The 24,982-nt window shown below is 43.3% G+C and overlaps 1 protein-coding gene across 1 annotated transcript; it reads right to left on the bottom strand.

Moving 5' to 3' along the window:
• Positions 1–635: 635 nt before the first annotated feature.
• Positions 636–23,455, bottom strand: Acsm4 (acyl-CoA synthetase medium chain family member 4). The gene is made up of 13 exons (XM_059251360.1): positions 23,255–23,455; positions 22,273–22,483; positions 18,359–18,566; positions 12,947–13,090; positions 11,373–11,529; positions 9,458–9,537; positions 7,887–8,010; positions 6,095–6,175; positions 5,852–5,953; positions 5,302–5,429; positions 5,106–5,205; positions 1,879–1,998; positions 636–722 (listed from the first exon to the last, which is right to left on the bottom strand). Exons 1-13 carry the CDS (start codon positions 23,453–23,455, stop codon positions 636–638), a joined length of 1,743 nt encoding a protein of 580 aa, XP_059107343.1.
• Positions 23,456–24,982: the final 1,527 nt, after the last annotated feature.

A 24,982-nucleotide genomic window follows, 5' to 3' on the forward strand; every position in this document is an offset into this window, starting at 1 on the left:
CTGTACTTTTTTTCTGCCCCATATTAAATGGCTTCCTATGTGTATAGTATGTTTATCATAAAAATGATATCTGTATGATTATCAAAAATCCAGGTTCATAGTCCTAAAACGTATTCATGAATAATTAATTCTAAAAAGAATAAGTTTAAAATATTTTGCAAGAGTTACTTCAAAGCAAACCTCAGTCCCATACTAAATTTCATTAAACGCATTAACTGGCCTTTGAGTCATTTATAGTCCTGGTTTGAGCAGTATTTTCATCTTCTTGAGCCCATGATCTCATAAAGACGTCTTAAACATTTCTCTTAGGACAGTCCATCTTTATTTTGGATTACTCAGGACAAGAAGAAGAACAAAGCACAGATTCATGGCATGCTGCCCCTCTGCTTCATTTGACCTGGTTATTCTAAACACTTCATTCTCTGTGTTGGCTTGAGCATCAGAAGAGCATCCTCAAACATGTTTAGGTTTTGCTTTTTTTGTATTTTTATTGTTTAGGTACAAAACGAAACCTATTTTCAAATGGGGAAAAAACAAATCGTAAAGTGTTTTAAGAACGTATAGTCACTGAGTTTTCAGGAAGCAAGTACTAAAACAATTGCGTCATTACATAGTCCCGCCTCATTCCCATCCAGCTACGCTCGGCCCCACTCCTGGTCTCTTAACACGTTGCGTTTGATTTTCCCAGTGATTGTCTTCGGGAGTTCTTGAACAAATTCCACCTAATTGATAAAAAAACACACCATGAGGCTCTTGGTTCCATTTGTCTCATCCTGGCTGTCAGTGCAGTAGGAGAATCTGGCTAAGGGTTACGTTTGGAGGCTTGGCGTGTCCTGCCAAAAGGAAATAATCTCTTCATCCTTTCTTTGGCCTTCTCTGTTTGCACCTGAGACTACTACCTTCTACTACATCTGGTTCGGAGAAGAGGCCTTTTTCTTAAAACACAGTTTTTAAGAGCTGGGACCTAAAGAATCTGAGGAATTCAGGGGTGATTAATAGAGTATTCAGAGTTTTCACCTTACACCCTGCCCGTAAACTTCTATCTTTGGTTTCTTCTCTTAAGATAATACTGTTACCTTTAGATGCCTTCGCATCTCTTTTCTGAAAGTCAAAGATTTACCAATTTAGTTATTGTAATGGAGAAGGTGTGAGGATGGTTGGATCAGATCACATGAACTACATATTGGCCCAAATGATGCCAATGGAGATGAGATGGTCTTGTACTCATCCAGTAGCAGCTGGAACTACCCCAGTGCCGGAAGGCACTGCAGCAGCCATCTTTGTCTTTACATGTGCTTCTTCTTCATCCTTTGAAGAAAGGTTCAGGAAGAGCTCTCTCTCTCTCTCTCTCTCTCTCTCTCTCTCTCTCTCTCTCTCTCTCTGTGTGTGTGTATGTGTGTGTGTGTGTGTGTGTGTGTGTGTGTATGTGTGTGTGCACGCGCTACCTTTTATGGAGGCTGTGTCTCTTAATCAAACCCAGAGTCCTCAGATATGGCTAGTCTTGCTAGCCAGCTTGCTCTGGTGTTCTACCTCTGCCTTGGCCAGCTTGCTCTGGTGCTCTCCTACCTTCACCTTGGCCAGCTTGCTCTGGTGTTCTATTTCTGCCTTCTAAGGCTAGAATTATAGGCAGGTGGGCCAGCATACCCACCGGTCATTTGCATGGATTCTGGGGTCCTCACACAGCAAGGAGTCATACCCCTAGCCCCTGCAGTGTTGATTTTAAAACTTTTTTTTTTTTAACATCATTTGTAGTATCTTAAATATAAAACACTTTAAAACAAAAAACTGTCATGGTAAACAAACTCGAAAGGTATCTTCTAGGATACATAGCAAGCGTAAAGCCGAAACCAGACACAGTCAAAGGTAACTTGCACCTGCCTTTCTTGGGTACTTGTAAGGTGCTGTTGAGTTTTTCACATGATCCTGAAGTTCGGCAGTCAACTTCTCGCGGTTGGAGGACTTGAAGGGTGCAGCTAACACCACGAACGCTTTCACCACCTGCGGCAGAAAAGCCATCGGCTTGTAAGACACATCAAGGTTTTGGAGCCATTGCTGAACACAGGCAGGACTGTTCCTAGCAGTGCAAACCCCAGAGATGCTGAATGAACTTGGGGACAGATTGTAAAGATTATAAAGTACATCTGGGGAGCTCTTTCCAGAGGAGTGGACTGTAAATGTGGGGAGTGCTGAGTTCTGTTTATATCACATGGACTTAACATTTCTGCTCACTTGATTGTATCTGGCAGTCCTTGATTTGGAGGTAGGCATTTATGCTATGATACTTCTACAGTTAGAGACATGTTGAGCAGGAAAAAATGGAGATTCTAAATAATATGATATGAAGGAGATCTGACAACGATTCTGGAATTCAGTTGAGATCAGTTACGTTGAAAAGATGAAGATGTGGTGGCAGGAGAAAATATTTTGGAGATTGGAATAGATCCAGAGTGGAGGGGCAAGAAGATGCCGTTCAGAATACCCCTGTGGTAGGTCATGAAATGTGAGGGGGAGGCATAGAAGAAGGTGTGTGTGTGGGGGGTACTGATAGCCACACTGACTCAACATTTTTCTGTTTGCTAAGTCTTCAGAAAACTTACAGGAGGAAAGGGAGATGTGATTCCTAAATAGACAAATGGGAATTTAGAGGGGACCCTGGGTACAATTTCTGTTCTCATTTCAATAAGAGATGTATTTTGAGCTGTAACAGTTGTGTAGGAGATGAGTCTGATGCTTTTGCTGTGGGATGTATGGCAAATGTGTTGCTAATTAATCAATAAAACACTGATTGGCCGTTGGCTAGGCAGGAAGTATAGGCGGGGCAAGGAGGAGAATAAAGCTGGGAAGTGGAAGGCTGAGTCAGAGAGACACTGCCAGCCGCCACAATGAGAAACAGCTTGTGAAGATGCTGGTAAGCCACGAGCCATGTGGCAAGGTATAGATTAATAGAAATGGATTAATTTAAGCTGTAAGAACAGTTAGCAAGAAGCCTGCCACGGCCATACAGTTTGTAACCAATTTAAGTCTCTGTGTTTACTTGGTCGGGTTTGAGCGGCTGTGGGACTGGCAGGTGATAGAGATTTGTCCTGACTGTGGGCCAGGCAGGAAATCTCTAGCTACAAATGGCGTCCAACGTGGTGGCAAGAGTTTCCACCTAAAAACTGAGAAAAAAGATTCTAAAACGGAGCTAAAAACAGTTCCTAATTGTCTCTCTCAAATGAGCGGCAGCTGCCGGTTTGAGCTACTGGCGGGTTCCTGGTGTGCGCGCTTGACTTGCAGTATGGCAGGAATGAGGCCTCTGCAAGTGGCACATTAAGCTGCATGGTGGATTTAGCCTTTGCTAGCACAAAACAAAAAAAGAGGTTTCTGGGCTACACGCTGCTTGGATAAAAGCATAGACCCACGATAGCTCCCAGAGCTGGCGGTAAACGTAGCCATGTTGGGAAGCTGAGGTGGGCGGAGCCAGCAGCCACAGCTGCTGCAGTTTAAGGCAAGAGATTCACAATAAGACAGATTCAGATGTAATAGTTTACAATGTGTGTAAAAGATACGTAGGCTTGAAAGAGACAAAAAAAGGTGATATATAGAGTTATAGAAACAAATACATAGTTTTAAAAAATAAAGTCTTTAAAGAGACAGTAAAGGTAGTATAAAAATAAGCCACGTAAAGATGAATATTACACAGAGAATCTGGATTGTGTTGTCTTTGGGATTCTTAACTGCAGAGAGATATTTGATTGTAAAGGAAGCTGAGTTAAACCAATATGCATATTTTAAAGATATCTTGACTTCAAAATTTGGATATAAGGATATGTTACTTTGGAAAGGAGTCTCTGCTTTTGTTCCCACAGAAAGCCAAAGGCTATGGATTTGTTCCAGATTAAGATACATCAGGTTTGACCAGCCAAGACCCCCTGAAGGTCTCCAATGACATCATGGCCCAGATGATCCAACATCTAGAATGGTTTGAAGTCATCTGGCTCAGACGATACAGCCTCATGGACTATTCCATAATTCTAAAATTTTTTTTGTTTCCCCATAAGATACAGCGCCCCCTCCAGCAGGAAGTAGTAAGAGAAGCTACGCCCAAATTCCCAAATTATATGTAATTTTACTTTGTTAAGGTTAAAACCTTCCTTTTTGAAAAAAAAAAAAGGGGAAGTGCTGTGGGATGTATGGCAAATGTGTTGCTAATTAATCAATAAAACACTGATTGGCCGTTGGCTAGGCAGGAAGTATAGGCGGGGCAAGGAGGAGAATAAAGCTGGGAAGTGGAAGGCTGAGTCAGAGAGACACTGCCAGCCGCCACAATGAGAAACAGCTTGTGAAGATGCTGGTAAGCCACGAGCCATGTGGCAAGGTATAGATTAATAGAAATGGATTAATTTAAGCTGTAAGAACAGTTAGCAAGAAGCCTGCCACGGCCATACAGTTTGTAACCAATTTAAGTCTCTGTGTTTACTTGGTCGGGTTTGAGCGGCTGTGGGACTGGCAGGTGATAGAGATTTGTCCTGACTGTGGGCCAGGCAGGAAATCTCTAGCTACAGTATCTGTTCCCCATGGAATAGCAGTCTCTGAGTTGTCCAAGAATATTCCCCTCACTTCATTCTGGTAGAACTACCAGCACTTACCTTCCTTCATAGCCCTTGACTGGCATATCATCCAGGTCTAGCCAGTTGGCTACACCAATTGCTGAACCACACTGGCTAGAGATGTGGTGGAATTTACTTGAAACAGTTTCGAAAAGAACTCACTCCTTCCTGGTAGGGTGGGAGGGAGTTATACTTCTTTGTGTCTAGAGCTCATTGCTATGTGATGGGAAGAACTACAGTGAAGGATCTTAGGCAGACAGGGAGACTGAGCCTCCATAACGTCACAGGAATGCTTGGATGAAGCTCGAACCCCTGAATTGAGGGTTGTTTCTGTCATGGGCCACTCAAAGGATCCCAGACTCCTTTGAGATAGAAAACTCCTCTGTAAAGTAGATTACCTGTGTAATGTACCCTATGATGAGAACTAACGGAGTGCCCCTGAGTTGGCCTTTGCCATAGACACATGGACAGAACTTGACAATGAAATTGCTGCTTTAGTTCTGACATCCGCTCTACCTCTCCTCGGATGGGATCTGGGCTGCTGACCACAGCCGACTCAACAACTGCTGGGTGCTCTATCAGTGCGCTCTCCACTTCAAATGGCCCAATCCGGTACCTGCAGAGGAGAGGAAGCCTTTGATCACCACATTCCCCAAGTAGGAGCTCTCCCCTCCCCCATGTCATCACTTTCTAAGAAAGCAAATGTACAAACCCAGAGGATATAATGACATCATCTGCTCTGCCGACAAACCAGAAATATCCATCATTGTCCATTACTCCTCTGTCTCCAGTGACATAAAAATTTCTTCTTATTGTGGCATCAGTCTTTTCTGGATTGTCCTACCAATCAAAGATGGCGTTTGGGGGTTAGTCTGGCCAGAACAGACGGGGTGTGACATCCACTGAGGGACTTTCACATCATATTTATAAAAGAAATCAGGGTTTTTTATAAAGGGCACTAGAACACAAAGGATTGAAGATCTAAGAGCTAAACCTCTCCTGTGAACTCCAGGGCTTGCGTGCAACTTCTCCCTCAGCCGGTCCACCTTTCCTCTCTGAGGACAGCCACTGTGATTGGCTTCTTACATGGAGAATTTGTCTTAACGTTACTCTCAAGAAATGGATGTCATTCTCCCCATTTTACAGCTAATGAAACAGACCTGTATTTAACACTTGCCCAAGACATAGCAAGGTGTGGTGGATATGAAATTTGGGCCCATTTCTGTATTCAGGCATGGCTAGCATGCTCTTCATGCTCATACCACATATTCAGAGAAGAAGCAGAAGGGCCGAGTAGACTCCAGTCTGAGGGCAATTTCCCCTTCTTTGCCAGATGGTAGGACATTTCCATTTTCATCTATAATCTGGAATAAAATAAATAATTTGAGTTTTTACCCCCTTTCTTTCTTTTCATAAAATGAAAGCAGATCATGAATAGTAGTTCAAAGAGGAGAAAACCAAAGCATTTTTTCTTCTTCCTTGAACCAGATGTCTTCTCAACTCACCTGGACATCGTAGGGCACTACTCCTTTTCCCATGGAGCCTGGTTTAATTTCTTGTCCTTTGCGATTGGCACAAATTATTCCCTATGAAGAGGACATGCTTTATCTAGGTTTATAAATTCTGACAATGAAACAAGATTCAGGTTGGGGAGCTGGGGAGATGCCCAAGTTAATAAAGCACTTGCCATCAAACTCGAGAACCTGAGTTTTGATCCCCAGAACTCACATAAAAAGCCATGTGTAGTGGTTGTGAGCTTGTAAGCCCAATGCTGGGGAGGTAGAGACAGGCAGATCCCTTGAGATCACTGGTCAGCCAGTCTAACGTAATTGGTGAGTGCAAGGTTCAGTGAGAGAGCCTGTCTCAAAAACAAACAAGCGTACAAAAACCATGGAGAGGGCTGGAGAAATGTCCCAGTGTTTAACAACGCATACTGATCTTCCAGAAGACCCATGTTCAGTCCCTAGCATCCATGCCTGGCAGCTCACAACTGCTTGTAAGTCTAGCTCCAGGGCATTCAACACCCTCTTCTGGCCTATGTAGACACTGCACTCACCCTCCACTGTTTTGCCTGATTTTCCCAGAAAATCAAGGTCATCTTCTGGGGTGAGCCTCACTCCCAAGGTTCTGATCCAGTGATGTTGGGTAGGATCTGAGGATTTACATTCTACCACATTTCTATGTGGCATCTCTGCTGCTGTTGTGAGAACCATACTTCTTTCTTATTGTTATGGTTTGGACTTTAGAGACAAGGTCTAAAGGTCTTACTATAGTGGAGGGTGACCTTAGATCCACGATGTAGCTGAGACTAGCTTTGAATGTGCGGTCCTCTTGCCTCAGTTGCCTGTGTACTGAAACTGCAGGCATATTCTGCCACACCTAGTTGAGGACCACTCAGCTGCAAACCATGCCTTCTAGACTCCATTGTATGCACATTGAAATAAATTCTCCCAGAGGCTCTCGGGGCTGGGGAGGTCCTTCTCAGGGCAATAGAAAACCCCTTAAGTCCCTAAGTTTGCTGAGATATCTCCTATGCATAGAGGAGGGGAAAAAAGGGCCAATAACAGCCCCCTTTTAGCCACACCTAGCTGTGCAATTCACAAATTTGAATACTATTTGCAGCAAGGTATTGTGAGGAATTCCATAAAGATTTGGAGCATGAGTGGAGCACTCAAGGCCTCAGTGGTCAATCCTGGGGCTGAATAAGCCCCATCGTACAGCCAGGTCTCCATATACATAGATTCTCTATCCTTAGAAGCAACTAATCTAGGATTTGAAGTATGTGGTTTTAAAAATTGTACCTGCCAGGAGGTGTTGGCACATGTCTTTAATCCTAGCACCCAGGAGGCAGAGGCAGGTGGGTCTCTGAGCTCTGAGTTCGAGGCCAGTCTGGTTTACAGAGGGAGTTCCAAGACAGCCAGGGCTATACAGAGAAACTCTGTCTTGAAAAACCCAAATAAATAAATAAATAAATAAATAAATAAATAAATAGCAAAAATTGCACCTGTATTGGGTATATACAAGCATTGCTGTCCTGTTTTTCCCCAATTAACACAGCAGAGCAACTATTTAAGCAGTAATTTCAAATAGTCATTTTGCATTGTATTTGGTACCATACGTAATCTAGCAATTTAAAATATAAAGAAAGATGTGTTTAAGTTCTATGCAAATCCTGTCCCATTTAATATAAGGAATATGAACATTTGAGGATTTTGGTATCTTCTAGGGTCTGAGGCCCAATTTCCCATGGCCACTGAGGTAAAACTTGTAAACTTAAACTTGGTGCTGCAAATGTACCACTTCAGTCTGTCCATAGCCTTCGTACAGCTCCAGCCCGGTTTGCACCTTCCACTGTTCCAGCACCTCTGGGTTGAGGGGCTCCCCTCCTGTCACGCAGTGCCGTAGCCCCTTGAATTGGTATCTGGGGAGACAGAGTTGCATGGTCTTTGGGGGAGAACATTTCTTCACAAGTTTAGATGCTCAAGCGACAGAAGAGCTGGGAGAAATGGGTCTTAGAAACATTCAGGACCTAAATATTTTCTGAATACCTCCCATATTGCTGGGTACCTTCTATTTGTGTGGGGCACATGAATGGCGAACAGAAGGTTCCTGGAGAAACTCATGTTGGCAGGCGGGGAGCATAGAAGGGAAAAGGGTAGATAAAAATGCTAATAATAATATACAGTATTATAATTATGAGATAAATGATATAACACAGATTAGGTGGTGGCTGTGTGATAATAGCTCTAGGAAGACTTAGATTTCTCACAAGCCCTATTCCACAGAGCAGGAGAGCCTAGAGAGACTAAAGAAATTGTAAAAGCATTCCCAGTAATAGAGCATCAAGTAGGACACTCTGCACTGTGAACCTATTTAGGCGGATTGCCCAAGCATGCCATCCACACTGAATCCTTGTCACAGAGTCCTAAGTGAAATTAACAGGGCTTAGCGAGGCCAAGTAAGCAAGTAGCAAAGCCCGGCCTGCTTGACTTTTGATCTTTTGTTTTTAACTAGTGGTCTATTGGATCAGACAAGAAAATGTGGAAGTGTGACTCCCATACACAGTGGGGCCTCAAACAAGCAGGAAGCTATGTGGGCAAAATGTACCTCGTGTCTTCAAGTAACCCCCATATAGCTTTGCCTTATACTTGAAATGTGAGGCAAGATGTTCACATTGATAGCCACAAGGAGGTGACTCTGACAAGAAAAGAAGGGACGCCTCTCCATGTCACATATATATATGCATGCTCCTATAGGTGTGGGTGTATGTGTGTGTTCAGATGCCCATGTCTGTGTAGGTCAGAAGGCAACCTCAGGTGTGATTCCACAAGTACCATCACATTGTTTTCTGTGTTTTGTTTTTGTTTTTTTTGAGATAGGGACTCTCCCTGGCCTCAAACTCCTCAAGCAAGCTATTCTGGCTTGCCAGTGAGCCCCAGGAATCTGTTTGTCTTTGTCTTCCCAGTGTTAGATTACAAATGCACACTACCACACCTGAATGTTCACTTAGTCCTGGGGATCAAACTCGGGTCCTCATGCTTGAGTGACAAGTATGTGACTGATTGAACTATCTCCCCAGCCCTTTCCCTGGATCCTAAGCTGCCATATGATTTTGTCCCCATAAGGTACCAATAACATCTTGGGACATTTTGATTGTCACGAATGAAGGAAAAGGGGAGCACGATGTTACTGGCCTCTGCTCAGTATCACACAGTGCACAGAATAGCTCCAGACACAGTGTTAACTGGTCCAGATGTCAATACTCTGAGATTCAGACTCCTGGGCCACCCTGTGCTACCACAGGGAAGCTCTGCAATGTTGGATGACAGCTTCCGCTTGTGCTTCAGGTGGAGAGTTCTGTCCAGTACCTCTTAAGGTCCTTTTGTACGAGCATCCGGTACACAGTAGGAGCACTGCACATGGTCGTGATGGGATAAGTGGTAAGTGTCTGGATGACAGAAAGACAGACATGTCAAGAGTGATCAGCTAGAGGCCATGGCTAGAGATGACACTTTACAACCTTTCTTTTTCCATTTCTGCCTGCTAATCACATGGAATAAGAAAGTCAACATTCACCAGCTGTCATTAGTGACATGTTGGGGGTTTCTAGTTAATAGAAAGAGAAATGTACACATTCTATAAAAAGGCCTACACTGTCAAATTCAATAGGTGAATTGCTGAGTTGGAGAACAATCCAAAATATGAACTGGTCTACTGGACTTCAGAACTTCACATGGTGAACTCACACCCATTTTTACTCATGTGTCTGTGTTGCACTGAGCTAGTCTACCAGGACCTTTCCACACCATTCCTGTGAAGGACAGCCACCTTCAGAGAACACTGAGCAAGTACAGAAACAGGCACTTTAGAGGGGCATAAATTTTGGCGGGCTTACTGCACCTCTAGTTCCTTAGGTCGGCCCTTTAAGTCTAGTGAAACTATCATGCTTCAGAGGAGCCCTAAACGGAGGAGCAGACTCCACTGCATCATTCACTGTGTTCATGGCTGGTATTAAACATAAGCATTCTGGACAATGTTGTCCTCGTGTGTGCAGGCCAGCTGCACTGTCATAATACCGAGAATAACTCTTAATTCATAAAGTGGCCTTTTTCTCTATGCACCTGCTTCAGAGGTTTTAATGTTTTAGTAAGTGCAATGTATACGTCTCAGAATGACACAAGTTCTCTAGAGATTTTCACAACTACATTATCTTTATAAAATTAAAAAATGCTCTTGTTTTGCAAAAGAAGTCTTGAAATTGTGGAGTAAACAGTTCTTTTTCAGGACACTTGTTAAACTTGATGCAGAGAGCCCCCTTCCTTTACCTCACTATATTTCCCTTAAGGCCTTCAATCTATCTTGTTAGACCAGGTAGTAAAAAAATAAATAAATAATCGCAGATTGAACACAGCTTTTATTCACACATGGGTGTGATGCTTTATAAATGCTACAGATTTCATAAAGATTAACTGATTTTTTTACTATTGAATGTAATTGGCTTTAATCATGTTTTCATCAGGCAAAAGCTGTCAGATATTTGTATTAGTATATAAATTAGTTTTGTTTTTAATTAATTGTGAAATTACATATATATCAAAGAATTATTTTAAGATAAATTCTTTATGATTTATTGTCAGTAATGTTGGATTTTTATAGCTGGAGGGTTACATTCTTGGGTGAAAAAAGATCACAGTGGCAATGTTTAAAGAGCCCTGGTTTATGAAATCAAGGCAATTGGCATGTGAATATCCCCAAATACAATCACTTCTGTGTGTTGGGACTATCTTACCCTCTAGTTCTTTTGAAATGTGGTGTAGACTACAGTTAGCTTGCTGTGCTATTAGATATCTTAACGTAGCCATGTCTGGTGGAAGACATGCATATCTGGTTTGCAGGAGTATTGGGGTTTATGAATTACAATGAGGAACACAGGATGGGGAAAGAGATGGGATTGGAAAGGACTGCTGTAAGAGAAAGGCAACCTCCCGAGGTCAGCTATTGCCCTTTTTTTATTAGATCAGAAACAAAATATGTTTAAACTTGAGCCTTCTGTTATTTAGAAATATGCTCCTAAGCTGCCATGACTTATCCACACACGTGAACCCTGAGTGATTTGCAGCTGTAGCCTCTGAGAGTGCGAGTCCCCTCCACTCACAAGCCTTCCTAAGTCAACTCCCTGAGACTTTGCTTTAAAAACAAAACAAAACCATGATTTCCAGAACCTTGAGAAGCCCTGGAGTCTGAGGAATCCCTTCCTTATGGGTTTGTGGGATCAAGACTTACATCTAGGAAGGTATCAGTGTTGAACTGGGCCATCCGGTGCACAAAGACACAGGCACCTTGAAGCCACGTAGAAAACACGCTACCAATGGCAGCCTTGATCCAGCCAGTGTCTGACATGTTCCACATGATATCTGAGGGTGTCAAATCCAGCCAATACCTACATACATAGAAGCAGCAGAATAGAGTAAAAACAAACATAAAACTGGTAAGCAAACACTCGTGTTTCTGAGGAGTAGCCTTGCCCTGCACCACAGTGGAAGCAAGTCTCAGAGCACATGCAGAGTTGTGCATCCCCTTCTCTTTAGAAGGACTTCCTGAACCTTACGTCATCTGGGAGTAGAATGGGGGCTGGATTTGGTGTACTGGGGTATGGGTTTGTCCATCACTATAACAAATATTTAATGAGCAACTATTATGTAGAAGGTACTGTTATCATGAAGCACACAGACAGATCTCTACTTTTATTTTAGGGAAACAGAGTAGGAACAAACACACAATAATGTGAACTAAGTATGTAAATGTTATAGGAGAGGTAGATAAGATATTTATTTTAAAGTGCTGTGACAGCCGGGCGGTGGTGGCGCACACCTTTAATCCCAGCACTCGGGAGGCAGAGCCAAGTGGATCTCTGTGAGTTCGAGGCCAGCCTGGGCTACCAAGTGAGTTCCAGGAAAGGCGCAAAGCTGCACAGAGAAACCCTGTCTCGAAAAAACCTAAATAAATAAATAAATAAATAAATAAATAAATAAATAAAGTGCTGTGATAAAAGATAAAATCCTCTGATAGAAGGAGGATTAATTTAAATTTTGCTCACAGTTCCAGGGTAGACTCCACCATGCTGGGGAAATCCTGGCAGTAGGAGCCCGAGGGAGCTTCTAACACGTTGTTGACAGTCAGGAAGCAGAACCTGACAAATGTTTGTGCTCAGCTCACTTTCAGTCCAGGACTCCAGCCCAGGGAATGGTGACACCCACGGTGGGCAGGTCTTACCATCTCAGTGAACCTAATCAAGATAGCAATCCCCTAGGAATATCAGAAGATAATCCTTGGGTATTCTAGATCTTATGGCTTGATGATTGAGATTGATCATTGAATGCTTTAAGTATAAGGAAAATTAAATAGAGCAATGTAACAGTTTTAGGTAGATTTATTTTTAAAGACCCTTCTGGGTAGGTAAATTCACCTGGCAATAAGGAGAGGATGGCAGACATTCTAGGAATCAAAGCTCCAATCCTAAATTCTTGCTTGATCAGTTAATTAGATGGCACCATTTACCTAGGGTGGGACAGGGATACTGAGAGTTCTGTTAGAGATACCAAAATAGCCATTCAAAGAGAGGTGTCCCATTGACAGTTGGACACCCACACTGACAGCCTGGGAAACTGAATACAAAACAAAGAAGTGGGTGTGGTGGTGCACTCCTGCGATACCAAATTTGGGGGTGGGGAGAGGAGGATTGCTGAAAATTTGAGGTCAGTTTAGGCTACATAGGGATTTACAGTCCAGAGCCAGTCACAGTGTGAGACCTAGCTGCAAACAAAATAAGAATAAAACCATAGGTTTTTTCTTCCTACCTTCCACAAAGGGTATACCCAATGCCAAGGCTGCCCTGTGAGTGCTGAGCCATCTTGGGGGAGCCTGTGGTCCCACTGGTGAAGTAAATGGCCATTGGGTCTTGACTTCCTGTCTCCACACAGCTGTGCTCTTCAGAAGCCGATCTGCAGATGAACCCCAAGATAGAGGCTGAAGACAGACCAGTCAACTCTGCTGTTGTTCTGCTCTCACTTCCCCCTCACCACAGGGGAGTCATGGACTAAACCTACCACAAAGCTTCCCTGAGCAGAAACTCCCAGGAAATCTTCGAGGGACTCTAAAGATCAAGGCAAAGATTCAACAGTGTAAGTCCTCATTTGTAAGCTCATTTAATGGTAGGCCAAATATACAGCCAAAGGGAACTTGCAAAGTCAGTAACGAAAGCACATACATTTTGTTTCAATGTCTTTGTAATTTACTTAAAAAAATTAAAAATAGCATTGAATCTTTGTAAATTGATACCATTTCAAGAGTTGGGGCTTAGAGGAAGACCTTTAGACTCAAAAGCCAAATACATTGAGACCAAACTTTAAAAAGTTTTTGTTGTTCAGAATCTTCAGTATCTCTGACAGAACAAGCTAGTAGTTAACCAAATAGCCATCCTCTCCTTTCTCTGAACTAACAAAAGTCTGGTTTTGTCCAGGTACTAGGTAGCCAGGTGCTTCGGGGAAACTGCCTCCTCAGTCAGCCATAGTTAAGCAAGCCAATCAGGATCATCCTTTTCCTTTCCAGTGGCTGGTTTAGGAATGGGCCTGGGAGAATTATAGCCAACAGGTGCAAAGCCCTACTTTTAGGAGTCATTTGCTTGCTTTGAAAAAAGAGTCACGAGGGCTGGGAAGATGGCTCATGAGGACCAGAGTTTGGATACCAGCACCTATGTAAATGCCAGGCTGGTGTGGTGGCCTATCTTGGAAGGTGGAGACAGGAGCTTTAGATCAAGTTAGCTACCCAGAATAGTGCCATTGATGGGCTCTGAGTTCAACAAGAGAGTGAGTAAGGTAATGAGAGAGTGTGTAAGGTGATGAGAGAAATTGAGGAAGACATCTGATGTCAGCTCCAGGCCTTTACATGCAAGCATGTACATGTGGACTCTCACATATATATGTGCCCATATGCATGGGAACACACACACACACACACACACACACACACACACACACATGCACGCACAAACACACATCATGCATATATCTTTATGAGAAAAAAAAAGAGAATAATGGGGACAGGATGCCACTGTTCATCTCCCATTCCATTCCTCCTGTCTCACAGCCCATGAATACTGTGCATGTATAGAATGTATACAATGTTTATGTCTGGAACTCTTCCAGTCATGCTGGCATCATACCAAAAATGAGACAATGAAAGACAGCTAAATTGGGGTCCATGCTAGCCAATTAGGCAACCCTCAGTACTGTTCGGGTCATCAGTACTTGGATTGCTAAGGTGGAAAGCATTTGTCTTAGGTGATAGCAATCTGCGTAAGGCTGTGTAGACAGCTCTCCAGCCCCTCCTATCCCTGCACAAACACGCCATTCCTGCACTGAAGGATGGAGCAGTGGTCCTCCATCTTTAAATGTAGGTGAGACTTATGACTTAACCTGTGTGCCAAACAGTGTGCCAGGGATTCTGGGACTTCTTCATCTTGCAAAGGTGTCACAGTTGTTTTTCCTGTCCTTGGAGACCAGAGGACTCAGCCCCAGATGATGTTCAGATTGTCTTGCTTGACAGAGGGGCCACGTGAATGGAACTCAGGTGCCTCTGCTGTCAGTCAGCACCAATAGCTTAGGAATAAACCTATTCTCTGATATTCTGACCCCATCCAGCTGACGTGACACAGAGACCAGCTGCCTTTGGGGAACCGTGCATGAACTTCTGACTCACAGCATATAAGCAAATAAAATGTTACTTTTGTTTTTACATCAGTAAATATTGGATAGGCTGTTAGTCAGTGATGGATAACTGATACAGTATTTCAGATTTACACACACACATACACACACACACACACACACACACTTCATCACACTTGACTGGTCTGAAACTCACTATATAGACTGATCTGGCCTCAAACTCATACATATCTGCTTGCCTCTGCCTCCTGAGTGCTGGGATTAAAGGCATGCATCACCACACGCTGCTTCATGAATTATATTTTTAATTTACCTTTTGGAAAAATTCAAAGTAAAAGGTTTCATTTCAATGAATTTCATTTTATATTATCATTTTGTTTTGAGGCATTGTCTATAGAGCCCAGGCTGGCTGAAAACTGTGCATTTGAAGATGATGTTAAATTTGCTCCTGCCCCCACTTCTCGAGTGCTGACATTACACACACATGCTACCCCACTCAGATTACAAGGCATTGGAGAAGTTCAGGGCTTCACCCATGTTAGGCTAACTCCATCATCTGGGTTACATCTCTAGCCCTCAGCTAATTTTAATGATGAAGGACGCCATCGGAACTGTAGAGACGTAATAAACATATTCAGGCCACAATGTCAAAAATAGTTTCACCAAGTATTGAGATACTTGGTGACTCTCTTTCCTCAAAATGGAAAAAGATCACTGAATTTTTTCTTTCAGTACAAATAGTGGGTGAAGTTGGATGTTGTGGGTTCCAGAGTGGGTGGTTATGTTACTTTATCTAACATCCTAGGTTAGGGAACATCTCTTGTCTCTGGACATTTCTCAATTCAGTAAGGAAACCTACTAATACAAAGCTTTTATTATGTGTTTACTTTTTCTAGAAGCAGAGACATTAGGATCTCTGAGAGGCAGGAAGATGCGCAGGGGTTATAATGAGGTCTGCTTTTCTCTCCCCTGAGTTCAGAGCTCTGGAGTTTCAGAGCCGACTCTTTCTGGTAACTTCCAGATTTTTATCTTTATACCTGAGACTCACATGTTCTCCACCTGTTAGACATCTGGATAATCTTAGATCCCTGATCTGATTATGGCTAGCCATTAACTTACTTGAAAAAATTTGTATATGGCTGCTTTACCTACATGCAGGTCTGTGCACTACATGCATGTAGACCCATGGAAGCCAGAAGTGGGCATTGCAACTGAGCTTAGAGATGGTTGTGAGCTGCCATGTGGGTGCTGGGAATCAAACCTGGGTCCTCTGAAAGAGTCGTCAGTGCTCTTAACTGCTGAGCCATCTCTCCAGCTCTCCTAAACCTGAACTTACTATCCTATAGCTGTCTCTGCTGGTTCTCTTCCCTCCCTCCCTCCCTCCCTCCCTCCCTCCCTCCCTCCCTCCCTTCCCCCTCCCTCTCTCCTCTCCTTCCTTCCTTCCTTCCTTCCTTCCTTCCTTCCTTCCTTCCTTCCTTCCTTCCTTCCTCTCTCTCTCTTTCTTTTCTTTGATAGTGCTTGCTGTGTCGCTTATACTGGCTTCTAAGGTCTGCATTCTCCTACACTGACCTCCTGAATATACTCCACACCTGCTTTTAGTTTCTGTTTTTGTGGTGTTGGGAATGGAGCCTGAGGCCTTGTCATTCTAGGCAAGCACTGTGCCACCGAGCTGCATTGCCAGTCTCATCGTCCTCCAAATGACAGTTCCCCAGCCACCCTGTCTCCCCACACAGACTCAACCAGCCCCACATCTGCTCCCTTCATCCTCTGTGTGAACCCAGCCTTCCAGTACAATTGCGATTACTGCGCTATTTGTTCTTGGCCTTATGCTGAGCATGTCTGTGGTAGTTTGAATGTAACTGGCTCCCATAAGCTCATAGAGAGTGGCACTATTAGGAGGTGCGGCTTTGTTGGAGTAGGTGTAGTCTTGTTGGAGGAAGTGTGTCACTGTGGGGGGCAAGCTTTGAGGTCTCCTATGCTCAAGATAACTGCCCAGTGTCACTGACCACTTCCTGTTGCCTGCAAGATGTAGGACTGTCAGTTACTTCTCCAGCACCATGTCTGCCTGTTTGCCGCCAAGTCCCACCATGACGATAATAGACTGAATCTCTAAACTGTAGGCTGCCACCCCACTTAAATGTTTTTCTTTATAAGAGTTGCTGTGGTCATGGTGTTTCTTCACAGCAATGGAAACCCTAGCTAAGACAATGTCATATTACCTTATCCCATTTGTGTTTTCTGCAACCCCATACTGTCATTATCCTGATTTCATAGATTAAGAAATTTCATTTAACTTATCTGGATTCACAACTTACAAAAAATACGAACTGCACTTTTAAAAAATTTTTTTACAAATCATCAGCCACTTAAATAAGTAAAATGCTATCAATGAACATTTTTTTCTCATTTTTTAAAAACTTAGGAGATGCTTTCTCATAGCTTATTTTATCCTCAACTATCATTAGATGTTTGCGGTACAAAATATCCCCGTTTTACATAGGAAGAAAACCGAGGTTAAGCAATCTGTTTGTTCAATTGATTATTAAATATTCCTTCAGCACCCAGCTATGTGTTGTTAGGTGTTGAAGATAAAGGTATCAACCAAATGTGCAGCAAAGTTTTGTCTTCCTTTGAGCATATAATTTAGGACAGGAGCTGTAATGTTTTCTGCAAAGGGCCAGATGGCAGACATTTTAGGCTCTGTGTGTAATAAGGTCTCTATTGCAACTGCCCAAATTTGCTATCATTACATGAAAGCAGCCACAGACAATAAAACCAAATGAGCACTCCTGTGTGCCAATAAAACTTTATTTACAAAGCCAAATGGTGGACCAGATAAAACTAAATCTATGAGAACAAAAGACTAGTCTGATCACTCAGAGGGATTGGCGATGTGAAGAAACAGTGATGTGAAGGGAAAAGAGCCTATGGCTCGCATCTAGTTGGTCAGGGGCAGCAACACTTAATGATAAAACATTTTAACTGAAACGGGACAAGAAGGAACTATGAAAAGGACTAGGAAAGAGCATCCAGGCAGGAGAAACAGCCAGTGCAAAGGCCCTGAGCTAGAGCATGTCCAATGAATAAAAGGAAGACTGGTAATAGCTGTGACCCAGGAGCTGGGCAAAGGCCTTTGCACATTCATCACTGGCCACCGAGGAAACAGGAAAGTCAGGGCAGAGCTGTATTTCTTCCTTCTGCCAGTAAATCATTTAGTAAATGATTCTTTTGGGGGCTGGGGTGATGGTTCCGTGTTTAAGAGCACTTGTTATTGCAGAGGATCCAGGTTCAATTCCTGGCACCCACATGGCAGCTTACAACTATCTGTAACTCCAGAAGATCAAACGCCCTCTTTTGGCCTCTGTGGGCACTGCATGCATGTGGTGCACAGACTTACGTGTAGACAAAACACACACACACTTAAAAAAATTCTTTTTTGGGGAAGGAACCTGTATCAGCTCAGGATACTGCTGAGTCATTGGACAAGCAGATTCAGAGCTGTAGCTATGATTTGTGCTGTTGCTAGTGCAAACAAATACTCACGGAAGTAACTCCTGAAAGCTGAGCCATCCGTCCCAGCGGTGTGGAGACACCAAGAGTTTAGTCTTCAGGTTGGGACACTCTGACACAATGGAGTCCACTGCAGGGGCCACCTCCTCACTGGCCACAATGCACTTGGCCTTGGATGCTTGCAGCCGGTAGAGAATATCTTTTCTGGTCAATTGCGTCGTTCCCGGCATGAAGACAAGCCCTGAAACATAAAGCAATTCCTGAGCTAAAGCTCTGGAGTCCATGGGGGAAATGTGGGCCTTGGACCCGGGTGGGGAAGAACTTCAGCCCTCAGCCACCCCCGTGCCTTGGTTCCCTGGGACACTCCACAGGCCGCTGGCATGTGGGATCATTAGAGTTCTGGCTGTGGAGTCTGACAGGCCTTGGGTCTAGTCCCGGCCTTGCAACTTAGTCTCTGGCCTTCCCTTCTTTACTGTAACATGGGGATAATGACAGCTTCTGGTTCATAATGATGGGCTAATCCTAAGAGCCATTTTAATGTCATGTTTGATGTGATTATGCAACGGTTATGTAACATTTAATCCTCATGTTACATTTTATGACATATTTTTCATGAACATTATCTTATTCAATCTTTCCAACCAAGGTGAGTTTTTCAAGATAATCCACTGTGAATGAGAGGAGAAAATAATAGAAATTTCAAAGGTGCTGAGACACTAGAATTCTTTTCATGTGCCATCTCCTTTTTGCAAATGTTTTATAATATACATACTACATCAGTGCAACAGAACAGAGTGAAAAACTGTATGCAGATGAGAAAATGCCTGCCCATTGTTTTTTGATAGATTGTATAGCCCCGGATGCTTTGAGACGACTTTTCAAAAACTTAAAAAGATGTATTTATTTATCTATTATTTGTGTGTGTTTTGTATGGAGGTCAAATGATACCTTTGTGGACTTGGTTCTTTCCTTCTCTTTGTGGGTCCTGGGAATTGAACTCCTGAAGCTAAGCTTGTGCAGTCAGCACCTTTACTAACCAAGCCATCTCAATAGCCCATGACAACTGTTCAAAGCAGCCCAGGTAGGCGCATTCAGACTTTGGTGATAGCTGGTGAGTGGCAAAACCAGCCTGCAGATCTCTGATGTAAAGGTCTGGTACCACCAAGATTTGCTTAGATGACTAGGATAACACTTAATTTGTCCCACTTCATTCTACACACTAGCAGCCAGAGACAGGTTTTCAGAGCTCCTCACGAGTAGAACACATGGGGCAGGTTTAGATGTAAGGCCGAGAGAAGGTGGTTTGACTCTTCAGAGTGACCCCGTGGGAAGACAATGGCATGCAGAACACGGCAGTAGCCACCACCTCACTGAGCACATATCACATGCCAGTGGATGGTAACTCACCCAAGGGTCACAAAGTCAGTCAGTGGCAAAGCCAGTAAGACATTTCCATTATTCCCAAGACCTGTTCTGTATAGCTATATATTCCTTGCTGAGTATTCTGAAATCAACGAAATAGGAAGTTTTGTGTGTGTGTGTGGGGGGGGGCTCGTGCTATGGTGTGCATGTGGACAGAGGACAACTTTCATGAAGTCAGTGCTCTCCTTTCACCTTTAGGTAGGCCCCAGGGATTAGACTCCAGTTTCTGGGTTTGCGTAGCAAGCACCTTTACCTGCAGAGCCATCTTGCCATCCCAAGGCTATTTTACCAAATATATTTCAACTGATTAAGCTTTTATTCTCTTAAGAAAACACATTAGAGCACCTCAGAATGATCAATCAACATAAAAATATAAAATGGTTTCTCTTACAAATTATTTGTTTTTATTGATTCACAAGTATTGTAGCTAGAATTTTCCTGCCTGGCCCACAGTCAGGACAAATCTCTCTCACCTGCTAGTCCCACAGCTGCTCAGACCCAACCAAGTAAACACAGAGACTTATATTGCTTACAAACTGTATGGCTGTGGCAGGCTTCTCGCTAACTGTTCTTATAGCTTAAATTAATCCATTTCTATTAATCTATACCTTGCCACGTGGCTCGTGGCTTACCGGCATCTTCACATTCTGTTTGTTATTGTGGCGGCTGGCAGTGTCTCTGACTCAGCCTTCCACTTCCCAACTTTATTCTCCTCCTTGTCCCGCCTATACTTCCTGCCTGGCTACTGGCCAATCAGTGATTTATTTATTGACCAATCAGAGCAACACACTTGACATACAGACCATCCCACAGCAAAGTATAGTCTACTTGGTGGATTTGTGAATCTATTCAATGGCTAGTTTATCACCTTGGGAGTCGGGGCACGTATTATCCATTCTGCTAATGGATTTCAGACAGCAAATATTTGCTGGACAGCAAGTATTTTAGGCTTTCTTGGGTATGCCTTGAAGCAAATCAAAACAGTTTGCCAGGTGGTGAGTGCAAGCAGTTTAAAAAATTCACATAAATAATTTGACATCCTGGGGAGAAAACAGGTCCATAGTTGCTTTTCTTCATTTAATGAACTGTTTTTTTTTAAACACTAGCTTGTTTAAACACTCATGGATTTCATAATTTAAATAAGTTATATCAAGTAATAAAATATTAAGTGCATATTTTATGACAGATAAAACTGCTCTTAATCTTCTTCCAACTACGGTTGTTTTCCCATTTGTGTCTCCTTTTTATATAGTGAATGCAAATATTTTTATATTTCTATTGTCATCTATTTTATTAGCAGCAAGAGTATCTTAAATTCTATGAAATTCTCCTGATTATATTAATATTGTTAGGTAATCATTAGTATAAATTGTCTTTTACGTGCTATCCCATCAGGACCAGACATTCAAGTAGCAGTCAGCACCTCAACTAAACTTACATCTTAGTAGGCTACAAATTATTTAATCATTTTTATTCAAGTTGTCTCCATTTCTGTATGATTTTTAATAACATTGCAAAACATCTTTCTGTTCTCTGTAGTAGTCTGTCCTTAGGCATCCTCATTTATTTTAGTTGGTATCTGAAGATCGGTGGTGTTTTTTAGAGTGATTAGAGAATTCTTTAGTAGAGGACCCGGTGGGTGTGTTAGACTCCGTTGGCTGCAGGATTGATCTTGGTCTCAGTCAGCAGGTTTGCTGCAGAGCAAAGAATTCTGTTTACCCAACAAGTGGAACCTGCAGTCTGTGGCTTACCAACCCCTGTCAGAAAGTGCAAGTTTTTACTTGGGGTGCATTATATTACTACTTTGAGGAAAATATGTAATTGGATATATCAATTCTTTGGGCTGGATGTTTTTCCAACTTGGATCCAGAGTACTTTATATTCTTACAAGTTTTTGCATCCCCAAATACTTGCTTTTCTTTTTTCTTTTCATGTGGCAGAGAATCCAGATACACACTCAGAAGAGAGAACTCTGGGCTGTGGGCACAGCACTCTACACTGTAAAGAAGTGCTGACATTCACATTTGCTTCTGTAGAGCTTTGTGTCTAACTCTGAATAGTGTAACTCTCGCTTTCATTTTTAACTTGTGTGTGTGAGTGTATAGGTATGAGCCTGGAACTTTCTGTTTTGACTAGATGTGGCTAGCTAGTGAGCCCTGGGGATGTGCCTGTCTCTGTCCCACAGTGCTGGAGTTATAGGCACCTGTCTCTCTATGATGAACTTTATGTGGGAATTAAGGTCCCCATGATTGCACAAGCACTTTGCCTGCTGAGCTATCTCCCCAGATCCCCAATTGTATAACTTTCAAGTGGTGTGACTTTCGGCAAATGCCTTAACAAATGGTTATCACAGTAATACCAATTTCTTTCTTAAGGTTGTTATTATTATTACACCATGATTGCTCTTAATTTTAACTTTTCTTTCTCTAATTTCTTTAAGGGTAGCTTTAGTCAAAGCTGGAATCTCAGAAAATTCTCAAGTTTTGGTCTCTGTGTTTTACAACTGTGACATTTGTGATACTGACCTGTCCTCATGCAAGCCACATTGATGAGCCACCATTCAGGGATGCGGGGCAGAATCACAGCCACCCGGTCTCCTCTTTGCAGGCCGCAGGGCTTGGTGAGCACATTAGCAGCCTTTCGGGACAAGGAACCCAGTTCTTGGAAGCTCCATTTCACTTCATCTCCTTGGCCGTTCACCCACCACAAGGCGGGGTTGGCTGGCCTCTCTCCAGACTGGCCAGGACACATGGGGAGGAGAAAGTAATGTGCCATGGTTTGGAGATGTCACCCAAAGACACATGTGTTAAAAGGTATGGTCCTTAAAGACACCTATGTTAAAAGGGGTGGTCCCTATCCTGTGGCTCTAGAGCTTAGTGGAAGGAAGAGAATAATCAAACCCCAGGCCCTCCCTCCTCCCACCTCAGCTGCCCTGGAGTGAGCAGCCTTCCTCCCCAGGCACTTTCCCTGTGACAACCAAGGCTGCCACAGGGCTAACTGAGCATATGTTGAAATCTCTGCACTCATGAACCAAAAGAAATCTCTCTTCACTTTAAGTTGCACGTCTTAGGTATTTTGTCACAGTAATGGAAAGCTGCCAGACTCAGCAGGCAGATTCTGATATCTGCCACCACTCCTTCTCCACACCTGTTCCCCAGTGTGCCTGCAGAAGGCACGCTCTTCGGCACTTCAACCATCTTGGAAACACACCCCTTCAGGGGGCTTGCCCTTTTTCAACAGGGAAGGAGCATGTTTCCAAAGTTGAGTTAATCTGACCCCATCTCCCTGGACTTTGAGTTGTCCGAGAGGAACAAAAAGATAGACACTCGTCAGAACGAAGTGTGTATACGGGCTCTTGGTACTGGTAAGTCCCCATGGAGCCATCCTCATTCCTGCCCTTGCTGAGATAAAGAATTGATTTGAGCCTGACAGGTGAGAACTTGACACAGTGAGAGGATGTGGCAGACAGAGCAACAGGATCAGTGGAGACCTACTGCTGTCTTGTACCTTCTCCTTTTGGGACCACTGGTCCAGCACGTCTGCAGCAAAGTTAAAGTTCTTGGGTAATGGCTTCTCACAACGATTTATGGCTTCAAAGTCAGCAAGCGTCAGAGGCGTCCAGAGCTGGGGGTCTCTGTGGAAGTGCCGGCCGGCCGGCTTGGCAAGCCAGATAAATCTAAGTCTCTGATAGTGGAGGAGAACCTTCATGATTGCCAGAGGACTTTATCTTCAGATAGGAAGTGGAGATGCCTGTGGGGACAGTGAGTGGGGAGTGTCAGCTGGGGATCGGGATGCGGATTCCTAAAGATGCTCCATCCTCATATAGCTCCGTCACCACTAGACACTGATTGGTGTCACCCCTACTGAATGCTTCTTCATTCTGCCTGTGGCCAGTTTAGCCCTAAGAATGTGGACAACTGTAAAGTTGTCAAACTCTCAATTTCTGCCCCTGTCTTCTCTCCAAGGAAACCACGAAGGGAATATTTGTAGTTTGGATTGGCTTCCAAGGTTGTCACCCTGTTCCCCTCCTCCCTGCACCCCCCATCAACCCACATTCTTACCATACCTGCTCACTCCTCTGTTTGAGTTTCTTCTTCCAGTAAAATCATCACATTTATTTTTGAAAACATCCATTTCCACCATGAAGAGACAGCCTGCCAGTCCCTCAATTCCAGCTAGTCTGCTCTCCTCTGCCCATTATCCCTCCATCATGATTCATTAGCATGCTCTCCTCTGCCCATTATCCCTCCATCATGATTCATTGATTCCAGCTAGTCTGCTCTCCTCTGCCCATTATCCCTCCATCATGATTCACTGATTTCAGCTAGCCTGTTCTCCTCTGCCCATCATCCCTCCCTCATGATTCACTGAAACTTTCACTGAAGCTCTGAACTGCATACTTTGTGGCCATACGACTTTGGAAAAAATTTTATCTTTCCATATTTCAGTGTTCTCAATGATGGTGGGGGGGAGATACAATCCATTACTCCTTATTATGAATATTTAATAAGATAACGCATGTAAAGTGTGTGACTTGTCAAAAAGGACTTTCCAGTTGTTAATTACTGCAGTTCGGGTAGTGTCATGACATAGTTTCACGGAATACTATTAGCACGTGAATCAGGATACCTGGATTGTATTCCCAATTCTTTCGAACTAGCTTGTGATATCAGTTAAAATTAACCACCTTTTCTTCCATTTGTATTTTTCATCTAATTCTATAGTTACTTCTTGCTTTGATCTTCTGTAACTCGCACTCTAGGTTATTCAGGTGATAGCAGTCTGCCATGTGCTGTCATTTCTGTACATGAACCCTGGCTGTCTAACCTAGCTGCTCTGGATAGACACTACATAGCTATGTATTCCATTCTTAGCACCAAGGGTGACTTAGAGCCAATGAAAAGAGCTGCTGTTCATGAAGCTCTTGCTCTAGAGACGCCAGCACCCCCCTCCCCCGCTGTTATTGCACATGCGCAACAGAAGCTTGTGAGGCTGAAGCTGTTGCTGTTTCCACTTTGTAGGCAAAGACATGGAGGCTGATGCAAACTCTAGTAGCCTGCCCAAGATGGTTTTGCTCATGGTGGCAGAGCCGAGGCTAGGAGCTCCTGTTACCACAGGACCTTGTGGACAATGTCCTTTGTGTTTCCTTCTCAATAGGCATTCTTGTCTATGGTGAGCACCTCCACCCTTCTTCCTTTTAGCTCCAGAAAGTTAGTTTACATAGAGTGGAAAAAT

The sequence above is a fragment of the Peromyscus eremicus genome, chromosome 1 (assembly GCF_949786415.1).
Source record: "Peromyscus eremicus chromosome 1, PerEre_H2_v1, whole genome shotgun sequence".
In the NCBI taxonomy this organism is placed as follows: Eukaryota; Metazoa; Chordata; class Mammalia; order Rodentia; family Cricetidae; genus Peromyscus; species Peromyscus eremicus.